The sequence below is a fragment of the Belonocnema kinseyi genome, chromosome 10, assembly GCF_010883055.1.
Source record: "Belonocnema kinseyi isolate 2016_QV_RU_SX_M_011 chromosome 10, B_treatae_v1, whole genome shotgun sequence".
NCBI classification, from domain to species: Eukaryota; Metazoa; Arthropoda; class Insecta; order Hymenoptera; family Cynipidae; genus Belonocnema; species Belonocnema kinseyi.
The window spans coordinates 33,232,351-33,253,845 of record NC_046666.1 but is presented as its reverse complement, the minus strand read 5'-3'; the positions used below and the strand labels follow the sequence as shown (position 1 = coordinate 33,253,845).

Below are 21,495 nucleotides of genomic sequence, written 5' to 3'. Positions count from 1 at the left end.
GAAAAAAAATCTCCAAGATTTCAGAGCAATTTTTAAAAATTTGGTTGCAATGAAAAAAAAAAAATTTTAATGCGAATAATTTCAAAAGTTATTTAGAATTGTACAAATAATTTCGAAAATAAATTAAAATTTGGAAAGACTTTTAAAAAATCTAAATTTTCGTAGATTTCGAAGCAAACTGAAGCTTTCTAAAGACTGAAAAATTTCAAGATAGATTTCAAATGATTTTTATTTTTAAAAATTCGTTTTAAGAGAATACTTAAAAAGATTCTAAGCCATTTCAAAAGATTTTGAAAATAAATAAAAAGAAATCTCCAAGATTTGAAAGTAATTTTTGAAATTTTTGTCACGTTTTTTTAAATTTTAAGAAAAATTAGAATGATTTCAAAAATTATTTACAAGTTCAGAAATTATTACAAAATAATTTTAAATTTGAAGATTAAAAAAAATTAAAAACAATACGTAGATTTTGAAATAAAATTTTTGAAGTTTTTAGGCACTCTGAAATGTTTCAAGAAATTTTCTGAAGATTCCTAGAAGGAAATTTAAAAAGGTTTTTTATTTTGAGGCAATTTTTTTATTTTGTTCCATTTTTTTTTAATTTTGAGAGAAATGAGAAAAAAATGAGAGAAATAAAATTGAGAGAAATTTTGAAAAGTTTTAAAAGAAAATAGAGAAAAATTGTCAAAAAATAATTTGGAACACTTTTAAGCAATTTTAAAAATTTTTCGGGATCTAAAAAAATACTAGGAAAAATTTCAATCATTTAAAAATATATTTCAAAGTTTAAAAAAATGAAAGTAAACTGAAAATTTAAAATAGTTCAAAAAATTTCAAACAAAATGCATATTTTGAAATAAAATGGTGTAGCTTTTTATTGTTTTTTAAATATTTCAAAATAATTTAAACAAACAAAAAATCAGGAGAATACAAAAAAATATATTAAGATTCCTAACAAAACTTCAAATGATTTTTATTAAAAAAAATTTATTTTTAAATAACATTTAAAAAGATTTTAAAGCTTTTCAAAAGATTTACCAACCAATTTAAAAAGAATCAGCAACATTTTCATGCAATTTTTTTTGTTAGATTTTTTTTTAATTTTAAGAAAAACGCGAATCATTTCAAAAGATATTTAGAAGTTCAAAAATAGATTAAAATTTGAAAAGATTTCAAGAAATTAAAAAAAATATCTAGATTTTTTAAAAATTCAAAATAAAATGTTGTACCTTCCTAAAACTTTTGATAAGTTTTAAAAGAAAATAGAAAAATATTTTCAAAATTATTGAAAATGTTTGAAATTTTTAAATATTTCAAAAAATTGCAATCAAAATGCAGATTTTCAATCGAAATTTTGTATCTTTTTATTAATTTTTAAATATTTTAAAATAATTTAAACAAAAATTTCAGGAAAATACCAAAACTTTTGTAAGATTCCTAAAAAAAAACTACAAATGATTTTTATTTATAAAAATTTATTTTTAGAAAATATTAAAAAATATTTTTAATCTTTTTAAAAGATTTACCAACCAGTTAAAAAAGAATCACTACGATTTTCAGGCTATTTCTTTGTTAAATTTAAGAAAAATGCGAAAAATTTCAAAAGATATTTAGAAGTTCAAAAATAATTTAAAATTTGAAAATATTTCAATAAATTAAAAAACAATCTCTAGATTCTTGAAAAAATCGAAATAAAACTGTGCATCTTCTCAAAGATTTTGAAAAGTTTTAAAAGAAAATAGAAAAATATTTTCAAAATTGTCAAAAAAGAATTTGGAAGACTTTTAAGCAATTTTTAAAATTTTTCGGGATCTAAAAAAATGCGAAGAAAAATTTTAATAATTTAAAAAAATATTTAAAAGTTTTAAAAACATGAAGTAGTTTTCTAAATTTAAAAGATTTCAAAAAATTTCAATCAAAATGCAGATTTTGAAATTAAATTTTGTAGCTTTTTATTGATTTTTAAATATTTCAAAATAATTTGAACAAAAATTTCAGGAGAATACAAACAACAATTTCTTAAGATTCCTAAGAAAACTTCAAAAGATTTTTATTTAAAAAATGTATTTTTAGAAAATATTTAAAAAGATAAAATTTTCATTCAATTTTCTTTATTTGGTTGCATTTTTTTAAATTTTAAGAAAAATGCGAATCATTTCAAAAGATAATTAGAAGTTGGGAAATAAGTTTAAAAATAATTTAAAATTCTAAGATTTCCAGAACAATTAAAAATTTGAATATTTCAAAAAATTAAACCAATATGTAGAATTTTGAAAATTTCGAAATAAAATGTTTAAACTTTTAAGGATTTTAACAGGTTTGATTATAAAAAAAAAGAATCTAAAAGCTTATAAAGCAATTATTTTAAATTTGCATTAATTTTTGAAAGGTTTCAAAAGGACGCAAAATTTTCTTACAATTCATACGAAAACTTCAAACTATATTTATTTTGAAAAATTTATTTCAAGACATTTTAATTTAAAGAAAATTGCGTGTCATTTTAAAATGCAGAATATATTTACAAGTTTAGAAATAATTTCAAGAATATTTTAATTTTGAAAGCAATTGAAAAAATTGCAAACAAAATTTATATTTTTGTAAATTTCGAAAAAAAAAATTTGAAGAAGATTCTAAGAATTTTCTTATTTAATTTTTGTTGACAACAAAACTAGAAGTTTTACAAGAATTTTCGAAGCTTTCAAGTAGATTAACAAATTTTTTTAAGATTTCTAAGAAAACTATATATTGTTTTAAAATTGTTTGAAATCTTTTCAAAACTTAAATTATTTTAGAAATTATATCTAAATATTTTGAAAGGTTCCAAAATAACAAACAGATTTTCTTAAGATTACTTGGAAATTTTTTAATTTTTGAAGAAAAGTTAAAAAGATTTCAAAAAATGAGGAAAAAATTATTTAAATTCCCTAAAGGCCTTTCAGATTTTTGTACAGATTTTCAATCTCTAAAAAATCTGAAAGGCCTTCAGGAAATTAAAAAAATGTTTCAAGATTATTCAAAATTGTAGGAATAATTCCAGCCAGTTTAAAAGATATTTATAAATTTTCTAATTATTAAAGAGATTACAAATATTTTAAAACTTTAAAACATTTTCCGAAAATTTATAAAGTATTTTTAAATTCCTGCCACATTTCCAGAAGTCTTAAATGCCCTTTTAACCTGGCTCTCATTTTTCATAAAATTTTGCAAAACTCTGTAAAACAACAAATTTTTCTTCAAATTTTTCTAGATTTATATTCAACACATCTGAAATGGATTTTTCTGAAGAATTTCAGGAAAATTAAATTTATACAACTTTGAAAACAAACTGATTTTAAGAATTTACAATTGAATATTAAGTTTATTCAAATCAAGCTGAATATATTAAATTTTAAATTGATGCCACTAAAAATATTTTCTATTTGTTTTATTTTTCTACTAAATTTTTATCTCATATAAAAATAATAATAATCAAAATATACCATTTTAATTCAATACAGAAAAATGAGAATTATATACAAAAAAAAAGTTTAAATTAATTTAAATTCCATTGGATACTACAAAATACTACAAATAAACGAGTCTTATCATTAAATGCCATTTTAACTTTTTTTTTTCTTAAAATTATAAAAAAGTTTAATGATTATTAAAATCTTTACGATTACTGGGGCACTGCTATTAATAGCCAATCACAATAAAAAAAATTGAAGAAAAAAAAAATGCCTGCAGCAGGAATCGAATCCACAGTTTTCATTTATTAAATTAAAAATTTTCTGAAAAAAGTGCACTGTAACTTTTCAGTTTCCGAGTCCAATGGCCACCCTTCTATTTTAGAGAAAATATTCTTACGTACAATATTTTTAAAATATTTACGACTAATGATAGATTGATAGAAAAAAATATCCTAATTTGCTCCATGAAAATTATTTTTAAATGACGAATTTCATTTTCAATTTAATGTAATAATTTTATATTTAATTGAGCCTCAATAAAAAAAATAATCTCTGGAAAACTATCTAATAAACTAAAAATTCACGGACTAAGCTACAAACTTATTGATCAGAAATTGTTACACAATTTTTGAAGTTCTAGGAGAAAATAACGAGAAATAATCGCGAATTCCTGCAATTTGTTGATAACTTTGTTTTGTTTTTTTTATAATTTCATACGAACCGTCACTTCAAGTAGCAATAAATCTACACAAATTAAAATCCAAGGATTTTCGGTCTGATTTATCGGCAAAACAATTTCGCAAATGCTGCAAAATTTCAGTGCACGGAAAAGTAACGTGCATTCGTAAAGTACAAACAAGAATACAATTTCGGGCAGTAACTATTTTGAATAATCAGAGTGTCTAGCACAAATCGATGATTTTAAATTTCCGGTTTCCTCCTGGTCTGGTAATTATCAGGGTGTCTACTCAAATCCTGGAGAAAAAATTCTTAAAAATTCCAGGTTTTTTCCAGGGTATAATTTTTCATAGCACGTAGCCATTGAAATATTTCACATTTTTAAAACAATAATAATAACTTTAATTTAAAAAAAAAGGTTTGTTAAGTTTCTAGGGATTCAATTATTTTGTTTAATTTAGAAAGCTTTGACAAATTAAATAATAATTTCTCGAATTTGTTTATTGATGTCCACGAGCCTGAATCATAATTCAAAACAGGTTTTTATTTTATGTTCTCATATTTTAAATTAAATTTAAATTCTCTCAAATTCTTATCTTTCCATGTAAAATCAACAGATTAATTTTCTACCAAAGATGACGATTTTTCAACCAAATAGTCGAATTTTCAACTAAAAATAAAATAATTCAATTTTTAGTTAAATTAATTAATTTTCCGCAAAAAAACTCACCAAAAACATGAATTTTCAACTAACATTATGAATATTTAACATATTCATTTTCTACCAGGAAAGACGATTTTTTGTTATACATAAATTCTCAACAAAAAAGTTGGATTTTCCTCTAAAAAGATTAATTTCAAAACATATAGTTTATTTTATTTATAATTTAGTTAATTTTATTTATTTAACTAAGTCACTCGAACTTTGAGCCAGAAAGATACGTTTTTAAAATTGGAGATTAATTTTTAAACACAAAGATTAATTTTCTATAAAAAATACGATTTTTCATCAAAAATACATTAATTTTTTAATAAAAAAGATCACTTTTCCACGAGTCTGATGAATTTTGAATAAAAATTATGAATCTTCAACTGAAATGTTAAATTTTAAATCGAAAATATTAATTTTTAAACATAAAGATTAATTTTCTATAAAAAAAACGATTAAAAAAAAATACATTCATTTTTAACTAAAAAGAAACAATTTCAACCAAAAAGATGCAGTTTGAACTAAAATAATGTACATGTAACTGAAATAATTGAATTTACAACAAAAAGATTATTTTTTAAACACAAAGATTAATTTTCTATGAAAAATATGACTTTTCAACAAAAATACATCAATTTTTAACTTAAAAAGAAAACATTGCAACCAAATAGTTAAACTTTTAAATAAAAAAGATCAATTTTCCACCAATCTGATGAATTCTGAATAAAAATTATGAATCTTCAACTTAAATGTTAAATTTTAAACCAAAAAGATTAATTTTTAAATATGAAGATTAATTTTCTATAAAAAAATACGATTTTTCAACAAAAATACATGCATTTTCAACTGAAAAAGAAAAAATGTCAACCAAAAAGATTAATTTCTAAACATAAAGATTAATTTTCTGTACAAAAATACGATTTTTCAACAAAAATACATTAATTTTTAACTGAAAAAGAAAAAATTGCAACCAAATAGATGAAATTTTAAATAAAAATTATGAATCTTTAACTGAAATCTTAAATTTTAAATCAAAAAGATTAATTTTTAAACATAAAGATTAATTTTCTATTAAAAAAATACGACTTTTTAATAAAAATACGTTATTTTTATTTAAAAAAGAAACATTTTTAGCGAAATAGTTAAATTTTGAAATAAAAAAAGATCAATTTTCGACGTAAATGGCATATTGAATTAAAATTACGAATCTTCAACTGTAAAGGTAAATTTTAAACTAACAATATGAAATTTCAACAATAATTATGAATATTTAACTCGAATCATAATATTTTTAATCAAAAAGATAAATTTTCAAACAAGAAAATTAATTTCTACCAAAAAAACACGAAATTTAAAAAAATACAAGAATTTTTAAATAAATAATTGAATTTTCAACTGAAAAAGATCAATTTTGTAACCAAAAAGAAAAATTTTCAACAAAAAAGTTGAATTTTTAAATCAAATTCTTGAATTTTCAAATCAAATTGTTCAATTTTAAATTTGAATCGATCAATTTTCAACCAAAAATAGAATATACAGTAGAAAATTTGAGTTTCAAACAGAGAAAAAAAGCGAATGTTCAACATAATATTAAAAGTTAAATTAAAATAAAATGATTTTTGACCACAGTGGTTCAACTTTAAACCCTGCAGTTAAATTTTCAATCAAAAAATATATTAATTTGTTCCCAAAAATACGAATTTACAACAAAATATAAATATTTTAATTTTTACAACAAAAAAAAAAGACATGGAACACTTAAGTTTTAAGTTGAAAAAATGAATTTTTACAATAAACAAAAACGAATTTTCAAACAAAATATTGACGTTCTCAGACAAAGTGATGAATTTTTAACCATAGTTGAATTTTCAATAAAAGAGATCAATTTTCAAATTAAAAAATCAAGTTTCAACAAAAAAAAATAAATTTTCAAAAAAACGAAAAATTCAGTAGTCAAATTTTTATTTACAAAAATTAAACTACAAAATATGAGATTAATTTCCAACTAAATTGCAGGAATATTCAACTGGATTATTGAAAATGTCACTTCAAAAAAAGTAATTTTCAAACAAAACAAAATCCAACGAAATAGTTCAATCTTCAATCAAAGAGTTAATATTTCATATAAAACGATGAATCTTAAAAAAAATAAATTGTCAATAAAATAATTTTAAAAAATATAATAGTTGATCTTTCAACCCAAAAAAATTTTAATTTTAAATAAAAAACAGTATAATTTAACGAAAAAGTACGAATTTTTAACTAAGAAAGATTTTTCAGTCGATCAAGAAAAAAAATTTCAATCAAAATGATGAATTTTTAAAGAAAAAAAGATGGATTTTTAACCAAAAAGATTAATTATCAACAAAATAAATTAATTTTCACCAAACTAGTTTTTTAAATACTATACAAAATCTTTCGAAATCCTTTAAAAAGTTTTTAAAGCTTTTTAGAATTCCTTGATAGTTTTAAAAATGTGCTTAAATATTTAAAATCCTTCGAAATAATTCGAAATCCCTTGAAACCTTGTAAAGCTCTTGAAAATTCCTCGGAATTAAAAAAAATACCGTATACAATATTTCGAAATTCTTTTCAATTATTGAAATTTATTAAGAAATGTCGTAGAATATTTAAAAATACCCTAGAAGCTTTTAAAATAGTTTTAAAAAAATCAAATTTTTTTTCTTTTTAATTTTTCTTTTTATATTATTTAATATCAGAAACGTTTTGGAGGGGACAAACAATTATTTATATTGTTTAAACAATATTTATGATATTTATTAAAAAATTTAAGTTTTGTCCCCATTTTTTTTTGTAAAAATCTCTTTATATAGTAATTTTAGAATAAAAAAAAGTTGCTAAAATAAATTGTGTATCCATCATTATATATTTACATCGTAAAAATTTGCTGTGTGGGTTCAAGAAATGTGTACGTTTTTGACATACTATTGCGTTATATTTTGTTAAAAATTCATCCTTTAAGGTATAAAATTAATCATTTTGGTCGAAAATTCCACTATTGGGTTAAAAGTTGAAGTACTTTGTTAAAAATGTATTGTTTGGCGCATGGCTTTAGTTGAAAATTGATATCTTTGGTTGAGAATTTTAATTTTAGTTAAAAAATCATCTATTTGATTCAAACTTTAACTATTTTTTGTGAACATTCGGTTTTTTTTGCAAAAAATTAATTTTTTTTATTGATAATTATAGTATTTCATTTTTTGGTAAAATTTATTTTTCTCAAAAGAAAATGCAACTATTTGGCCGAAAATTTATCTTTTATAGTTGAACATCCAATAGACTGTTTAAAAATTCATATATATATTTTAAATTCGCCTTCTCTCCAAAAAATTAATCTTCTCGGTTGGAAATTCATGTTTTCGGTTAAAAATTAAATTATTTAGTACAAAATTATTCTGTTTCGAAAATAAGAAAGTTTTGTAAAAATTGTTATTCACATTAATCGTATCTCCGATAAGCAGAATATTAATGAAAATTAAATTTTCCATTTTTTGTATATGTGAGTAAAGCACTAAATTATTTATATTTAATAAAATATTTTTTTTAAAAACTAATAAATCACTCTTCATGAATATTTAAAATTCAAATTTAATTATATTTTCAATAATGTCTGATATACAATATTAAATTTCTCACCATTAATTGTTTAAATACTAAATAAATAAATAAAGTCATTTCTAATTGGGTTATGTACATTAATTTTATGCCACTGCACTATTATATAAAAAAAAATGATAAGCAATTATTTGAAAAATTCTTACTGTATTTTTATTTAATTTTTATCTATTTATGACTGCAATATGAATAAAAATATAAATCTTTTTTTTTAAAGTTTTTGATGAATATCGTATTAAAAAATTTTGTAAACTAAAATATCATTACAATTGTTTAAACAATAGAAATGCTTGTTTGCCCCCACCAAAAGGTTTCTAATTTTTAATAATAAAAAAAAAAAAATGTTTGAAAAAAAATTATCAAAAACGGAGCTGTTCATGAGGACTTCCAACTAAAATGCTTCGTTGACGCTACTAAAGACATTTTTTTCTTCAAAATCCTTCACTTTTGCTGGCCAAAAAATTCTCTAACTTTTCCCTGATTTCCAGGTTATTCCTAACCTTTAGCCAGCCTGGCAATTGAAAAGAACTAAAGCAATCGAATAAAAAATCTCGAACACTGAATCAATTTCCCTAATTTTCCATCCAGATAGACACCCTGATAATTGCCAATTCCTCGAATAATATTATCACAGATTTAGTTGTTTAGCAGTTAGTATAGTAATTGGAATTTGCACTCAATCTGAATAGCTCGGCTTTTCGAAATTGTAACTTGAGTTACAAAAATCGAGAGCGGGAAAACTTGGATTAGAGAAGTGTTAAATAACGAAAAAAATAAATAAAAGGAAGAGAGAATTAGAAAAAAAAAAGCAATGAAAACTTCAATGAAACTCGTGTGATGGAAAACAATGGTTGCTTAGGTAATCGTGCCTAATGATAAAAAGAAACATACCGAATACTCCTGCGGCTTGATAAAGCGCTGCTGGATCAGTCGGTGGAGGTGCGATCGCAGTTCCGGGGGCTGGAGCTCCTGCGTTGTAAAACGTCATTCCATTTTGATAGGTGAGGCTCATACCTAAAATTTAAAGAAATTCTTCAATTAATCGTTTCCGTAATCGATTTTTCTAAATTGTTGCAAAATCTTTTTAGGGTGAGGGGGTGGGGGGCTTACAGGACGGTCGCAACAATTCATTTTATTCCAGTCTCGACCGAAATGACCACCTTTTGCCCCTGAAAATAGGGGCGAAAGTTGCATATATTTCCCGCAAAACCGAATGTGCGGGGCGAAAGTATAATCAGCGAGGCGACAATAAAATTAGCGGGGCGAAAGTAAAACTAGCGGGGCGAAAGTAAAATTATCGGGCGACAGTAAAATCAGCGGGGCGAAAGTATAATCAGCGGGGCGAAAGAAAAATCAGCGGGGCCAAAATAAAACTAGCGGGCGAAAGTATAATCAGCAGGGCAAAAGTAAAACTAGCGGGGCAAAAGTGAAATTTGCGGGGCGAAAATAAAATTAGCGAGTTGCAAAAAAATGAGCGGGATGAAAGTAAAATCAGCGAGGTCACAATAAAACTAGCATGGCAAAAGTAAAATCAGTGCAGCGAAAGTAAAATCAGCGGAGCGAAAGAAAAATCAGCGAGGCCAAAATAAAACAAGCGGGGCGAAAGTATAATCAGCGGGGCAAAAGTAAAACTAGTGGGGCGAAAGTAAAATTAGCGGGACGAAAGTATAATCAGCGGGGCGAAAGTGAAACTAGCAGGGCGAAAGTGAAATTAGCGGTGAGAAAGTAAAATCAGCGAGGTGCAAGAAAAATTAGCGGGGTGAAAGTAAAATCAGCGAGGTCTCAATAAAACTAGCATGGCGAAAGTAAAATCAGCGGGACGAAAGTAAAATTAGCAGGGCGAAAGTAAAATTATCGGGGCGACAATAAAATCAGCGGGGCGAAAGTATAATCTGCGGGGCGAAAGAAAAATCAGCGAGGCCAAAATAAAACTAGCGATGCGGAAGTATAATAATCAGCGGGGCGAAAGTAAAATTAGCGGTGCGAAAGTAAAATTAGCGAGGCGAAAGTAAAACTAGCGAGGTGAAAGTGAAATTAGCAGGGCGAAAGTAAAATCAGCGGGGCGAAAGTAAAACTAGCGGGTCCAAAGTAATATTTTCGGGGCCAAAATAAAATCAGCGTGGCAAAAGTAAAATCAGAAGGGCGAGAATAAAATTTGCAGGGCGAAAGTAAAACTAGAGGGGCGAAAGTAAAAATTAGTCGATCAACATTCGAGGCGCGAACAAAGCAATAGAAAAATGCGTCGGACCCGCTTTTCAGGGCCAAAAGGTGGCCACGGTCGAGAGTGGAATAAAATACTATGTGCAACACTGGGACGAAAGTAGATTTTCCCTCGGTTAATTAATTACTCTCTAGATCGAGTAGTAAACCCAGCCGCGAAAAAATTGGCTCCTTTCGCACCTTGTTGCATAATGTACTATTCAAAATTCACTGACCACTAATATTTCAACACCAAAATGCTAATGCTATTATTAAATAATCCCTATATTAAAAAGCGCATAGCGCCCTTTTCGATTAATTCTCGTACCATCTCGAAAATTCTCGAAATAATTTTAAACTATTGTTCCCAGAAAAACTTTGTTCATGATTAGATGAAGTTTTCATTTTTTTTTTGCCTCGCTTAAAAAAAGTCTGCAAACTTCAGGTTTATGAGAAACGTACGTTCATCAAAATAATATATTCAATAATTTAAATAAACGTAAGAAAGGTATCTAGTATTTTGATATACAAAATGTAATTAGTAGATTTTTGAAAATTTTGAAAATAAAGAAGCTATTTAAGCATTTTAAAAGGTTTCAAGAAAATAAAAGAATGGGAAAGATTCCGAAGCAAAATCTTTCAAATAGCAAGATTTCCGAGATTTATAAAACATACAAGCAAGTTTAAGAAATTTCGAAAATTTAAAAAGATTCAAACTTAAGTTAAAATCTGAAAATATTTCAAAAAATTTTTTAAAAATATATACTTTTTAATGTTTGGAAATGAAAATTTTGAACCTTCTTGAGGATTTTGAAAAAATTCACGATAATAAAAAATTTTTTTTTAGAATTCATCGGAAAATTTGAACTAATATTTCATTTTGACAAATTAATTGCAAGAGAATATTTAAAAATATTTGAAAAGATTACAAAATATTTTAAAAGATTACAAAAATTTTATAAAATCTTTAAACCAGACGCTGAATTATGTTAAAGCAATTTCTGTAATTTTTCAGAATTTTAAGAAAAATTCAAATAATTTTAAAAGGTATTTAGAAGGTTTTAAAGTTTTAGAAATAATAAAAACAAATAATTTGAAATTTTAAACTATTTCGATTTCTTCCCAACAAAATGTGAATTTTTTAAGGCTTCCAAAAAAATTCGATGCTTTTTTAGAAGTTTTTAAAGATTTCAAAAAAAAACTTAAAATTCTTGAAGAAATTTAAACTGCTTTTTCATTTTTAAAATAAATTTAAAGAGAAAATTAACCAAGAATTTCAAAGATTAGAAATTATTGTCTAAAAATGTTTCAATTAGCAAGATTACGCAATTTTATAACAAATTTGGCAAAAATGTTAAAGGTTTTTTTTTTCATTTTTCAGAATTTGAAGAACAATTTTGGACAAATGCAAAGAATTTAAAAACATATTTAGAAGGTTTGAAAGTTTTGAAAATGGTTAAAAAATTATTTTAAGTTTGAAAAGGTTTCCAAAAATTGTGAACAAAATGTAAATGAAGTTAATAAATAATAATAAAATAAAATTGACAAGATTTCAAAACACTTTTAATTATTTCTTAAAATTTCTAAAAATAATATTGACGATTTAGACTTTTTTTTTTAATTAGCAATATTACAAAGTTTAATCAAAAATTTAATCAATTTTATGGACAATTAGACGTTTTAAATGATTCAAAATTAATTTCAAACTTAAAAACGTTTTTAGAGAAGCTGGAAAAAGCGTATTGTTTTAAATATTTGGAAATAAAAATTTTGAAGCTTTTTAACGATTATGAAAGTTTTTATGATAATACAAAAGTTTCTTGAAATTCCTGAGAAAATTTAAATTATCAAAGACATTTAAAAGTTTTAAAAAGATTCAAAATTAATTTACAAAATGAAAACATTTTAAAAATATTTTTAAAAATGACATTTTTGAATATTTTCGAATATTTTTTAATAATTTTATTTCACGATAATAAAAAAAACTTTTTTAAATGATTAAAAAATAATTTGATATTTGAGAAAGTATTACAAAAATGCAAAACAAAATGTACATTTTTAAAGATTTAGAACAAATTTTCGAAGCTTTTTAAGAAGTTTGAAAGACTTAATGAAACTAAAAAAATTGCATTGTGGTTCCTGAACATTTTTTTCTCTATTAAAAAAACTAATTTTTAAAGAAACTTCAAAAGGATTTGAAAATATTGCTACATTTAAAAAAAAAATGGAAAATTGAAGTGCTATTTTTCAATTATAAAAGATTTTTCAAAATTTTGAGTCACTTTCAAAGGCTTCAGGACAATAAAAAAACTTGTTTGAAATTTCTGAGAACATTTAAAATAATTTTCATTTTTAAAAGAAATTTACAAAAACTTTAAAAGATTTTAAGATATTTTCTCAAATTTCCAAAAAGAATGGGAAAGATTTTCAAACAAAATGTTTCAACTAGCAAGATTACAAAAATTTATTAAAAATTCGAAAAAAAATGTAAAAGGCTTTACAATAATAAAAAAAAAAGTTTTCCTAATTTTGAAATAATTTAAACAGATTTATTATTTTTAAAAATTAATTTTAAGGTAATATTAAAAATTGTTCTAAAAATTGAAAAAGATTTCTAAAATTGTCAAAACAGAATCTGCAAGATTTGAAGATTATTTTATTTTTCAGAAATATTTCCATTTCCAATAAAAAATATGGAATATTTTATTCATAGTTACATTGAAATTGTTTAAAAAGTTGAATTTTCAAACAAAGAAGATAAATTTCTACAAAAAAATAAATGAATTTTCATAAAAAAATACACGGAGTTTATAATTGCTAGGAAGAATTTTTAATGTGTATTCATTCTGAAAAATTGATTTTTTAAGAAATTATAGAAAACTTTCAAAATATTTCAGAAGAACATTTAAGGTCATTTTTTTTGTTAATTTTCCAAGATTTTTCCAAATTTTAGGGATAATTCAAGTAAGTGAAAAACTTATATTCAAAACTTCTAAAAGTCATGAATATATTTTAAAATCACTCGAATTTTTCCTCAAATTTTACAAAATCCTGTAAAATAAGAAAATTGTACTTTTTCGACAAACATCTGAAATATTCAAAAATATTTTTGAATTTTCTCAAGAATTTTTCGCAAATGATATTACAATGACAATGACTAACTGAAATAGTTCATTTTCAACCAAGAAGATTAATTTCTACCAAAAAAGACAAATTTTAACAATATACGTGAATTTTGAACTAAGAAGGTATTATTTTTCAACCAAAATTGAATACATAAATTTTAACTTAAAAAAAAGTAATGTTTAACCAAAGAGATTAATTTTTAACTAAAATGATGGAATATTCAACTCAAATAAATTCACCCTGGTTAAAACAAAATCATGAAGAAAATTCAACAAAATAATTCAAGTTTTAACTGGAATGATTAAATTTGTAGCAAAAAAAAAAAATAATAATAATAATTTTCAACCAAAGGAAAAACGAATTTTCTAACCAAATTTCTCGTTTTTCAAAATAAAAGATGTATTTTCAACCAGATACTTAAATTATAAACTAAAAACTATTAATTTTTAACAAAAAATGGAATAGTTAATTTCTCAGTTAAAAAAAATTAATTTAAAACAAAACAAAAATGAACTTCATAAAATAGTTAAATACAGTAATATAAATTTACTTTTAAAAATAAAAAATCATTGTTGCTCAGTTTTAAATTGCAATTCAAGCCAAAATTAAGCAAACTCTCTGGATGAAAATGAATTGAAAACAATGTTTAAAATACAAATTGTTCCACACATTTCAGTAAATTTAGAATATATTATAAAGAATTTCAGGAAAGTCAAGATATTTTTGAGAAAATTCCTAACAATTTAAAAGAATTTCTTAAAAGTAAATTTTAAAAGTAAAAAATGTTGATCAAATTTAGTACAATGGAAGTGAACAGAAATTTCGCGTATAATTCAACAGAATTTGAATGCATTGGAAGAATAATTTTAAAAGGCAACGAATCAAATAAATTATTGTAGAGAAATTTTAAGAAAATAAGAATTCGACAAAATTAATAAAAAGTTAAGTGAATTGAAAATTATTTTTAACAAATCAATTGAATTTATTCAATTTCTAATAAAATGCTTTTAAAGATAATTTCATACATTGAATTGAACAGAATTTAGTGAACTGAGAATTCAAGTGAATTCAAAAGAATTCAGAAATACAAAAAAAAACAAGAAAATTATAATTTTTAGAAATAATTCTGGATAAATTAGTAAAAATTCAAAGTGAACTCAAAAGAATTCTAATTAATTGGGGAAAAAATTCCATTGATTTCAGTCAATTTAGAAAGCTTAACTGAAATGAAATGAATTCGATAAAGTTCATAAAAATTCAAGGGAATTCAAAAGAATTCACGGAGCACTACAATTTTTTAAAAAGAATTCTGGATTAATTAATACGGATTCAGGGTGAATTAAAAATGAATTCAAGTCTAAAATATTCCACAAATTTCTGTAAATATGGAATTAATTAATAATAATTCAAGGTTATTCGTGAGATTTTGTGTAAATAAATACGAATTTTAAAGGATGTATAATAAAATTTAAGTTTAAAAATGGAAAAAACTTCCAGCGAATTGAGAAGTGAACAGAAATTTAGCGCAAAATCAAATTTTAATTATTCAGAGGAATTGAGAAGAATTCGATAAAATTGATTTAAAAAATCAAGTAACTTGAAATAGATGCAAAAATATTTTAAAAGTTCATTTCAAACGTATTCAATTTGAACTGAATTTAGAAAAATTCAAAGGAATTCAAAAGAATTTGATGAAATGCCTGAGAATTCAAGGTGAGTTTCAAGACTTCAGGGTGAATTATGAAAACTAAAAAAAAAAGTGTTCATCAACCAAATTGATTTGAATTGCGTAAATTGAAACGAATTTAAAAAATTCAAAAGCTTTACGAAAAATTCAAAAGAATTCAGACTAAATTCCTAAAGGATTCAAATATATAAAAAAATTATAATCACAAATAAAAATGTTAATCAAAAATATTCAATCAATTTTAGTAAAATTGGAGCGCAGTTAGCAGAATTCTAAGGAATTCGAAAGAATTTGATGAAATTGATACGAATTTTTACGCAGTTTTAATTTTAATTTTCTTAGTATTTCGTAAAATTAAATCGCAATTTTTTACAACAACGTAAAGATTTTATTTTTATTTACTTTTTTTTTTTTTTTTTGATAAAGAAAAATATATTTTTCATAAATAAAAACCACGTACAAAGAGACTCTAATAACCTTAATTAAAAAAATCTTTTTCATTTTTGCAAAACAAAAACAAAAACTTAGAAGGGGCGATTTGGGGAAAAAATGGCTAAATGTGAAAAAGGGTAAGTTTTTTTCGAAAATAGGGAAACAAGGGGAATTTAAAAAAGTGTTGAAATTAGGAAAATAGTGATAAGACTATGAAACCTAATTTGGAAATCGAAAGCGAATAAGTTTCTGTGCTTTAGAGGACAGTTTACAGAAATATTAATCGCTCATTTTTAATTCCACGATCGATAAAATTATAAATCATATTAAAAAAAAATCCACTGACCATTTGTATAATAGTAGGTACTGGTAGGCACAGCAGGAGGAGAACCTGATCCACCATCGAACGATCGATTGAAAGGCTGTTTTTTAATGGCTGGAGCTATGTTTAGCTTTCTCTCCCTCAGTACGATGCACTCAGACTGTAAATTAAAATTCATCAAAATTATCCTATCTTTATTCCGGCAATTTGAACAATAAGAGAATCATTTTTTTCATTGACACCAATCAAAAAAGTTGTTTTTCAAACAATTGCAATTTGAAATTTGAAAAAAAAATAAATTAAATCTACAAATAATCCCTTTTTATAAAAAAAACACAATAATAATAATAATAATAAAGTAATAGAAAAATAATAATACATTAAGAAACATTTTTATTTTTTATTAAAAACTCTTATCCAATTAAATTAAAACTATAATATTATCTAATAAATTATTGAAAATATTATACACACTTTATATTAGCGATTTTAACTGGAAATTAGTATTTAAAAAAATATAATTTAATATTAAATCATGACGTTTCGAGAAAAATGTAAATTTTCTAAAACTTCTAGGCTGTGTTAATTTATTGCACCGGAGATTAGTGTTTTTAAACGAAAATTATTATCAAGATTCACAATTCGCAACAATTTTAGGTTATTTTAATGTTTTAAGCCAAATATTTTTTTTACCAAAAAAGAATACTTTTTAACAAAATAGTTTTTCAATTTCAACAAAAGAATTGAATTATCAACAAAATACTTGAATTTTTGGCCAAATATGTACTGAAATTTTGAAACCAAAAAGTTAAATTTTCAACAAAAATGAGTAATTCTCAATGAAAAATATTATAGGTGATATTTTAAGAAAAACAAAAAACGTATTTTCAAGCAAATAGGTAAAAAAAAAAGAATTTTCATCAATATTTCCAATTTCAACAATTTTAGGTTATATTAGCTTTTTACGCCGCAAAATTTTTACCAAAAAGGATTTCTCTTTAACAAAATAGTTTGGTTTAAAAGAAGAATTAAATTCTGAACACAATAATTACATTTTAAACCAAATAGTCAAATTTTCAAACAAAACAGATGAAATTTCAACCAAAAATATTTAAATTTTATACCCAAAAAGTTGAATTTTCAGCAAAAAGGGCGGATTCTTACGCAAAAATATATAACAGATATTTTAACAAAAAAAACGCATTTTTTAAAAAATAGTTAAATTTGCAATCAAATAAATGTATTTTTAATAGCAAGATTACCAAATGTCAACAATTTTAGGTTATGTTAGCATTTTGCGCCGCCAATTTTTGACCAAAAAAGTTACATTTTCAACCAAATAGTCCAATTTTCAAATGAAAAGAATAAATTTCAAACTAAAAGTTGAATTCTCAACAAAAAATATAATAGATGATATTTTAACAACAAAAAAATGCATTAAAGTATAGTTAAATTTGCAGTAAAAAAATGAATTTTCATCGTCAATATTCCCAAAATTCAGCAATTTTAGGCTATTTTAGCAATTTTCAAACAAAAAAGATTAAATATGAAACAAAATGATGAATTCTCAACCGAAATTATAATACATTATTTTTTAACAACAAATAAGCATTTTGAAAAAAGGTTAAATTTGCAATAAAAAAAAATTTCCATCAACAAAATTTTCCATTTTTAACAATTTTAGGTTATGTAAGCATTTAAAATGGCACATTTTTGACCAAAAAATAGTTAAATTTGCAATCAAAGACATGTATTTTTAACAGCAAGATTACTAATTGTGAACAATTTTAGGTTATGTTAGCATTTTACGTCGCCAATAATTTTTGACAAAAAAGTTACATTTTCAACCAAATAGTCAAGTTTTCAAACAGAAAAGATTAAATTTCAACCAAAAGGATGAATTCTCAACAAAAAATATAATAGATATTTTAACAAAAAAGTGCAATGAAAAAAATGGTTAAATTTGCAATAAAAATAAATAAATTTCCATAATCAAAATTTCCAATTTCAGGTTATGTTAGCACTTTACACCGGAAATTTTAGACCAAAAAACATAACTTTTTATCAAAATAATTTGATTTCAAACAAAAAAGATTAAATTTAAACTAAAGATATTTTTATTATAAACCCAAAAAGATGAATTTTCAACAAAAAGGCTGAATTCTGACACGAAAAATATAATATTTTAATAACAAAAAAATGCATTAAAAAAATAGGTAAATTAGTAATCAAAGAAATGAATTTTCAACATCAAGAGGAGCATTTTCAACTATTTTAGGTTATGTTAGAATTTTACGTCGGGAATTTTTGACCAGAAAAGTTACATTTTCAACCAATTAGTCCAATTTTCAAACAGAAAAGATTACATTTCAACCAAAAAGATGAATTCTCAACGAAAAATAGAATAGATATTTTAACAAAAAAAAACGCAATGAAAAAAATGGTTAAATTTGCAATAAAAAAAATTAATTCCCATCATCAAGATTCTATATTTTGAAGAATTTTAGGTTATGTTAGCATTTTAAATAGCAATTTTTTTACCAAATAAGTTAAATATACAACCCAAGTCCAATTTTCAAACAAAAAAGATTAAATTTCAATCAAAATGATGAATTCTTAACAGAGAACCTAATACATGATATTTCAACATCCAAAAAGCATTTTGACAAAAATAGTTAAATTTGCAGTTAAAAAAAAAATGAATTTCCATCATTAAGATTTTCAATTTTCAAGTATTTTAGGTTACGTCAGCATTTTAAAAAACAAATTCTTGACCAAAAAACATTACTTTTTCTCAAGATAATTTTATTTCAAACAAAATAATTAAATCATAAACAAAATATTTACAGTTTTAACGAAATTGTTTAATTTTCCACCTACAAAGATGAATGTTCAACTAAATAGTCGAATTTTCAAACAAAAAAGATTGAACATCAACCAAAAACAGTTTCAACTGTAACCAAATAATTGAAATTTTCAACAAAGAAGATGAATTGTCAGTGCAAAAGGTCAAATATTCTGTTTAAATAAACGAATTTTCGAAAAAACTGTTCAATTTTTGACCAAAAAGATGACTTTCTAACTAAATAAGTAAATTATCCACAAAATAGTTAAATTTTTAATCACATATTGCATTTTTCTATAAAAAAAATGAATTTTCAAAGAAATAGTTAAATTTGCAGTCTTCTATTATCAGTTTACGCCGGAAATTGGTATTTTTAATAAAAAATTATTAGATTTCAAAGATTAATTCAACAATTCACGTCTTTCGGATTTATTAACGTTTTTTCCGGGAAATTGGCGTTTAAAACAAAAAGTTACGGTGATTTGTCAGAAATTATTGATATTTTTAATAAAAAAATTATTAGATTTCAAAGAATATTAACAATTTTTTAAAAACTTTAGGTTATGTTGGCAGGCTTCACCTCAAATTGTTAATTGCAAATAAAAATCATCACATTTAAAAAAAGATGACTAATATTAAATAATTTTAGGATACGTGGGCTTTTTACATCGAAAATGGGTATTTTCAATTAAAAAAACATTATTTGAACAAGATTTAGAATATTATAACAATTTTGGGTTATGTCGGTGTTTCTCTTCAAAAATTATTGTAGTTTTTAATACAAAAATCATTATAATTTAAACAAGATTTAGAATCTTTTATCAATTTTGAGGTGTAATTTTCGTCAGAAATCAGTTTTTTTTATTTAAAATTTTTTTAAAAATATTCACATATTCAACAATTTAAGGTTATGTTCACGTTTTACATAAAAATTGGAATATTGACCAATTTTTAACAACTTTTAGGTTATATTGGGTGTTTCCATTCGTCAAAAATTGCTATTGTTAATAAAAGGTTATTATATTTTACAGAATATTTACAATACAAATAAGCCATTTTAGCATTTTTTACCGGAAAACGGTTTTTGTAAACAAAAATACATTTAGAAATAAAAAGAAATTGACTTCAAAAATTAAGCATTGTTTAAAAAGTAGGTGTCCTGAAAATATCCGCAAAATCTCCCGCATAATAGAATTGATAAAAAATTATAATGTACCAATATAAAATTTTATTAAAATTTGAGTTAAATTAATTAATTTTCTACTAAGAAGAAGGGAATTTTAGAACAAAAACAAACCATTTTTATTGAAAAAAAATGAATTTTCAACAAAAGTGTAATATTTGATATTTCCACAATAAAATATTTTAATTTTCAATAAAGAAAATGGTCAAATTAAACAAAACAAAAATACGAATTTTTAAAAAAAGAGTTGATTTTTCAGCGCAGATTTTTCAATCAACAAAGAAACAAAAACCTTATCCAAAATGTTTAGTTTTCAAGAAACAAAGACAAATTCTTTATACCAAATTTAATTTGCAACACAAAAATATATATTTTCTGCCAAGATTAATAAAGTTTCAATTCAAAAATGAGAAATTTCAACAAAATAAGTAAATTTTTAACTGAAAAAGTGAATTTTCAACTGAAAAAAAATCAAATTTCTAGTAAAAATGGAATAGCTACATTTTTGGTTCTAAGAAAAATTATTTTTAACAGTAGAAAACATATTTTCAACAAAATTTGTTAAAATTTAAACAAATAACAGAACAATTAACTAAATCGATGCACCTTCAATTAAAAAATTCATTTTTAATCAAATAGTTCAATTTGCAATCCAGAAAATGAATTTTCTACCGAAAAAAGACAAATTTTCAACATAAAATAGAATAATTTAATTTTAAGTAAGAGAAACAAGTTTTTAACCATATAAAATAAATTTACAATGAAGTAATTAAATTTTCAAACAAAAAGATTAAATTACTACTAAAAAAATGATTCATTTTCAATGAAATAAATTAATTTTCAACTAGGAAAGATATTTTTTAAATAAAAGATAGAATAGATTTTTTCAGTAGGAGAATTAAGTTTTTAAGCAGATAAAATAAATTTTCCTCGAAATAGTTAAATTTTTAATCAAACAAATAAATTTTCTAACAAAAAAAAAAATGTTCAGCCAAAAAGCAGTAATTTTTACAAAATACATGGATTTTCAATCAAATATTAAAATTTTTAATGTCATTTTCAAAATAATAGTTCAATTTTCAACGATTAAGGTGAATTAGTCACTAAGAAGATTAAAGTTCTTTTACATACAGTCTGTCAAGTTAAAGCGTGGGTGCATTTACTCGCAGTCGGTAAGGTGTATCGACATGATTTTGGTGTCAAAATATTAAGAAGAGCTCCCTCTTTCA

General features: G+C 23.1%; 1 protein-coding gene across 2 annotated transcripts in view; it reads right to left on the bottom strand.

The window, feature by feature from the left end:
- The window catches only part of LOC117182153 (uncharacterized protein PB18E9.04c-like), a 78,248-nt gene that overhangs the window by 35,879 nt on the left and 20,874 nt on the right, over positions 1-21,495 (bottom strand). For both annotated transcript variants that reach the window (XM_033375203.1, XM_033375204.1), the window contains 2 exons: positions 16,263-16,398; positions 9,364-9,486 (listed from right to left, as the gene is read on the bottom strand). In XM_033375203.1, coding sequence (XP_033231094.1) covers positions 9,364-9,486; positions 16,263-16,398 — 259 coding nt within the window. The remainder of the gene's footprint in view (positions 1-9,363; positions 9,487-16,262; positions 16,399-21,495) is intronic.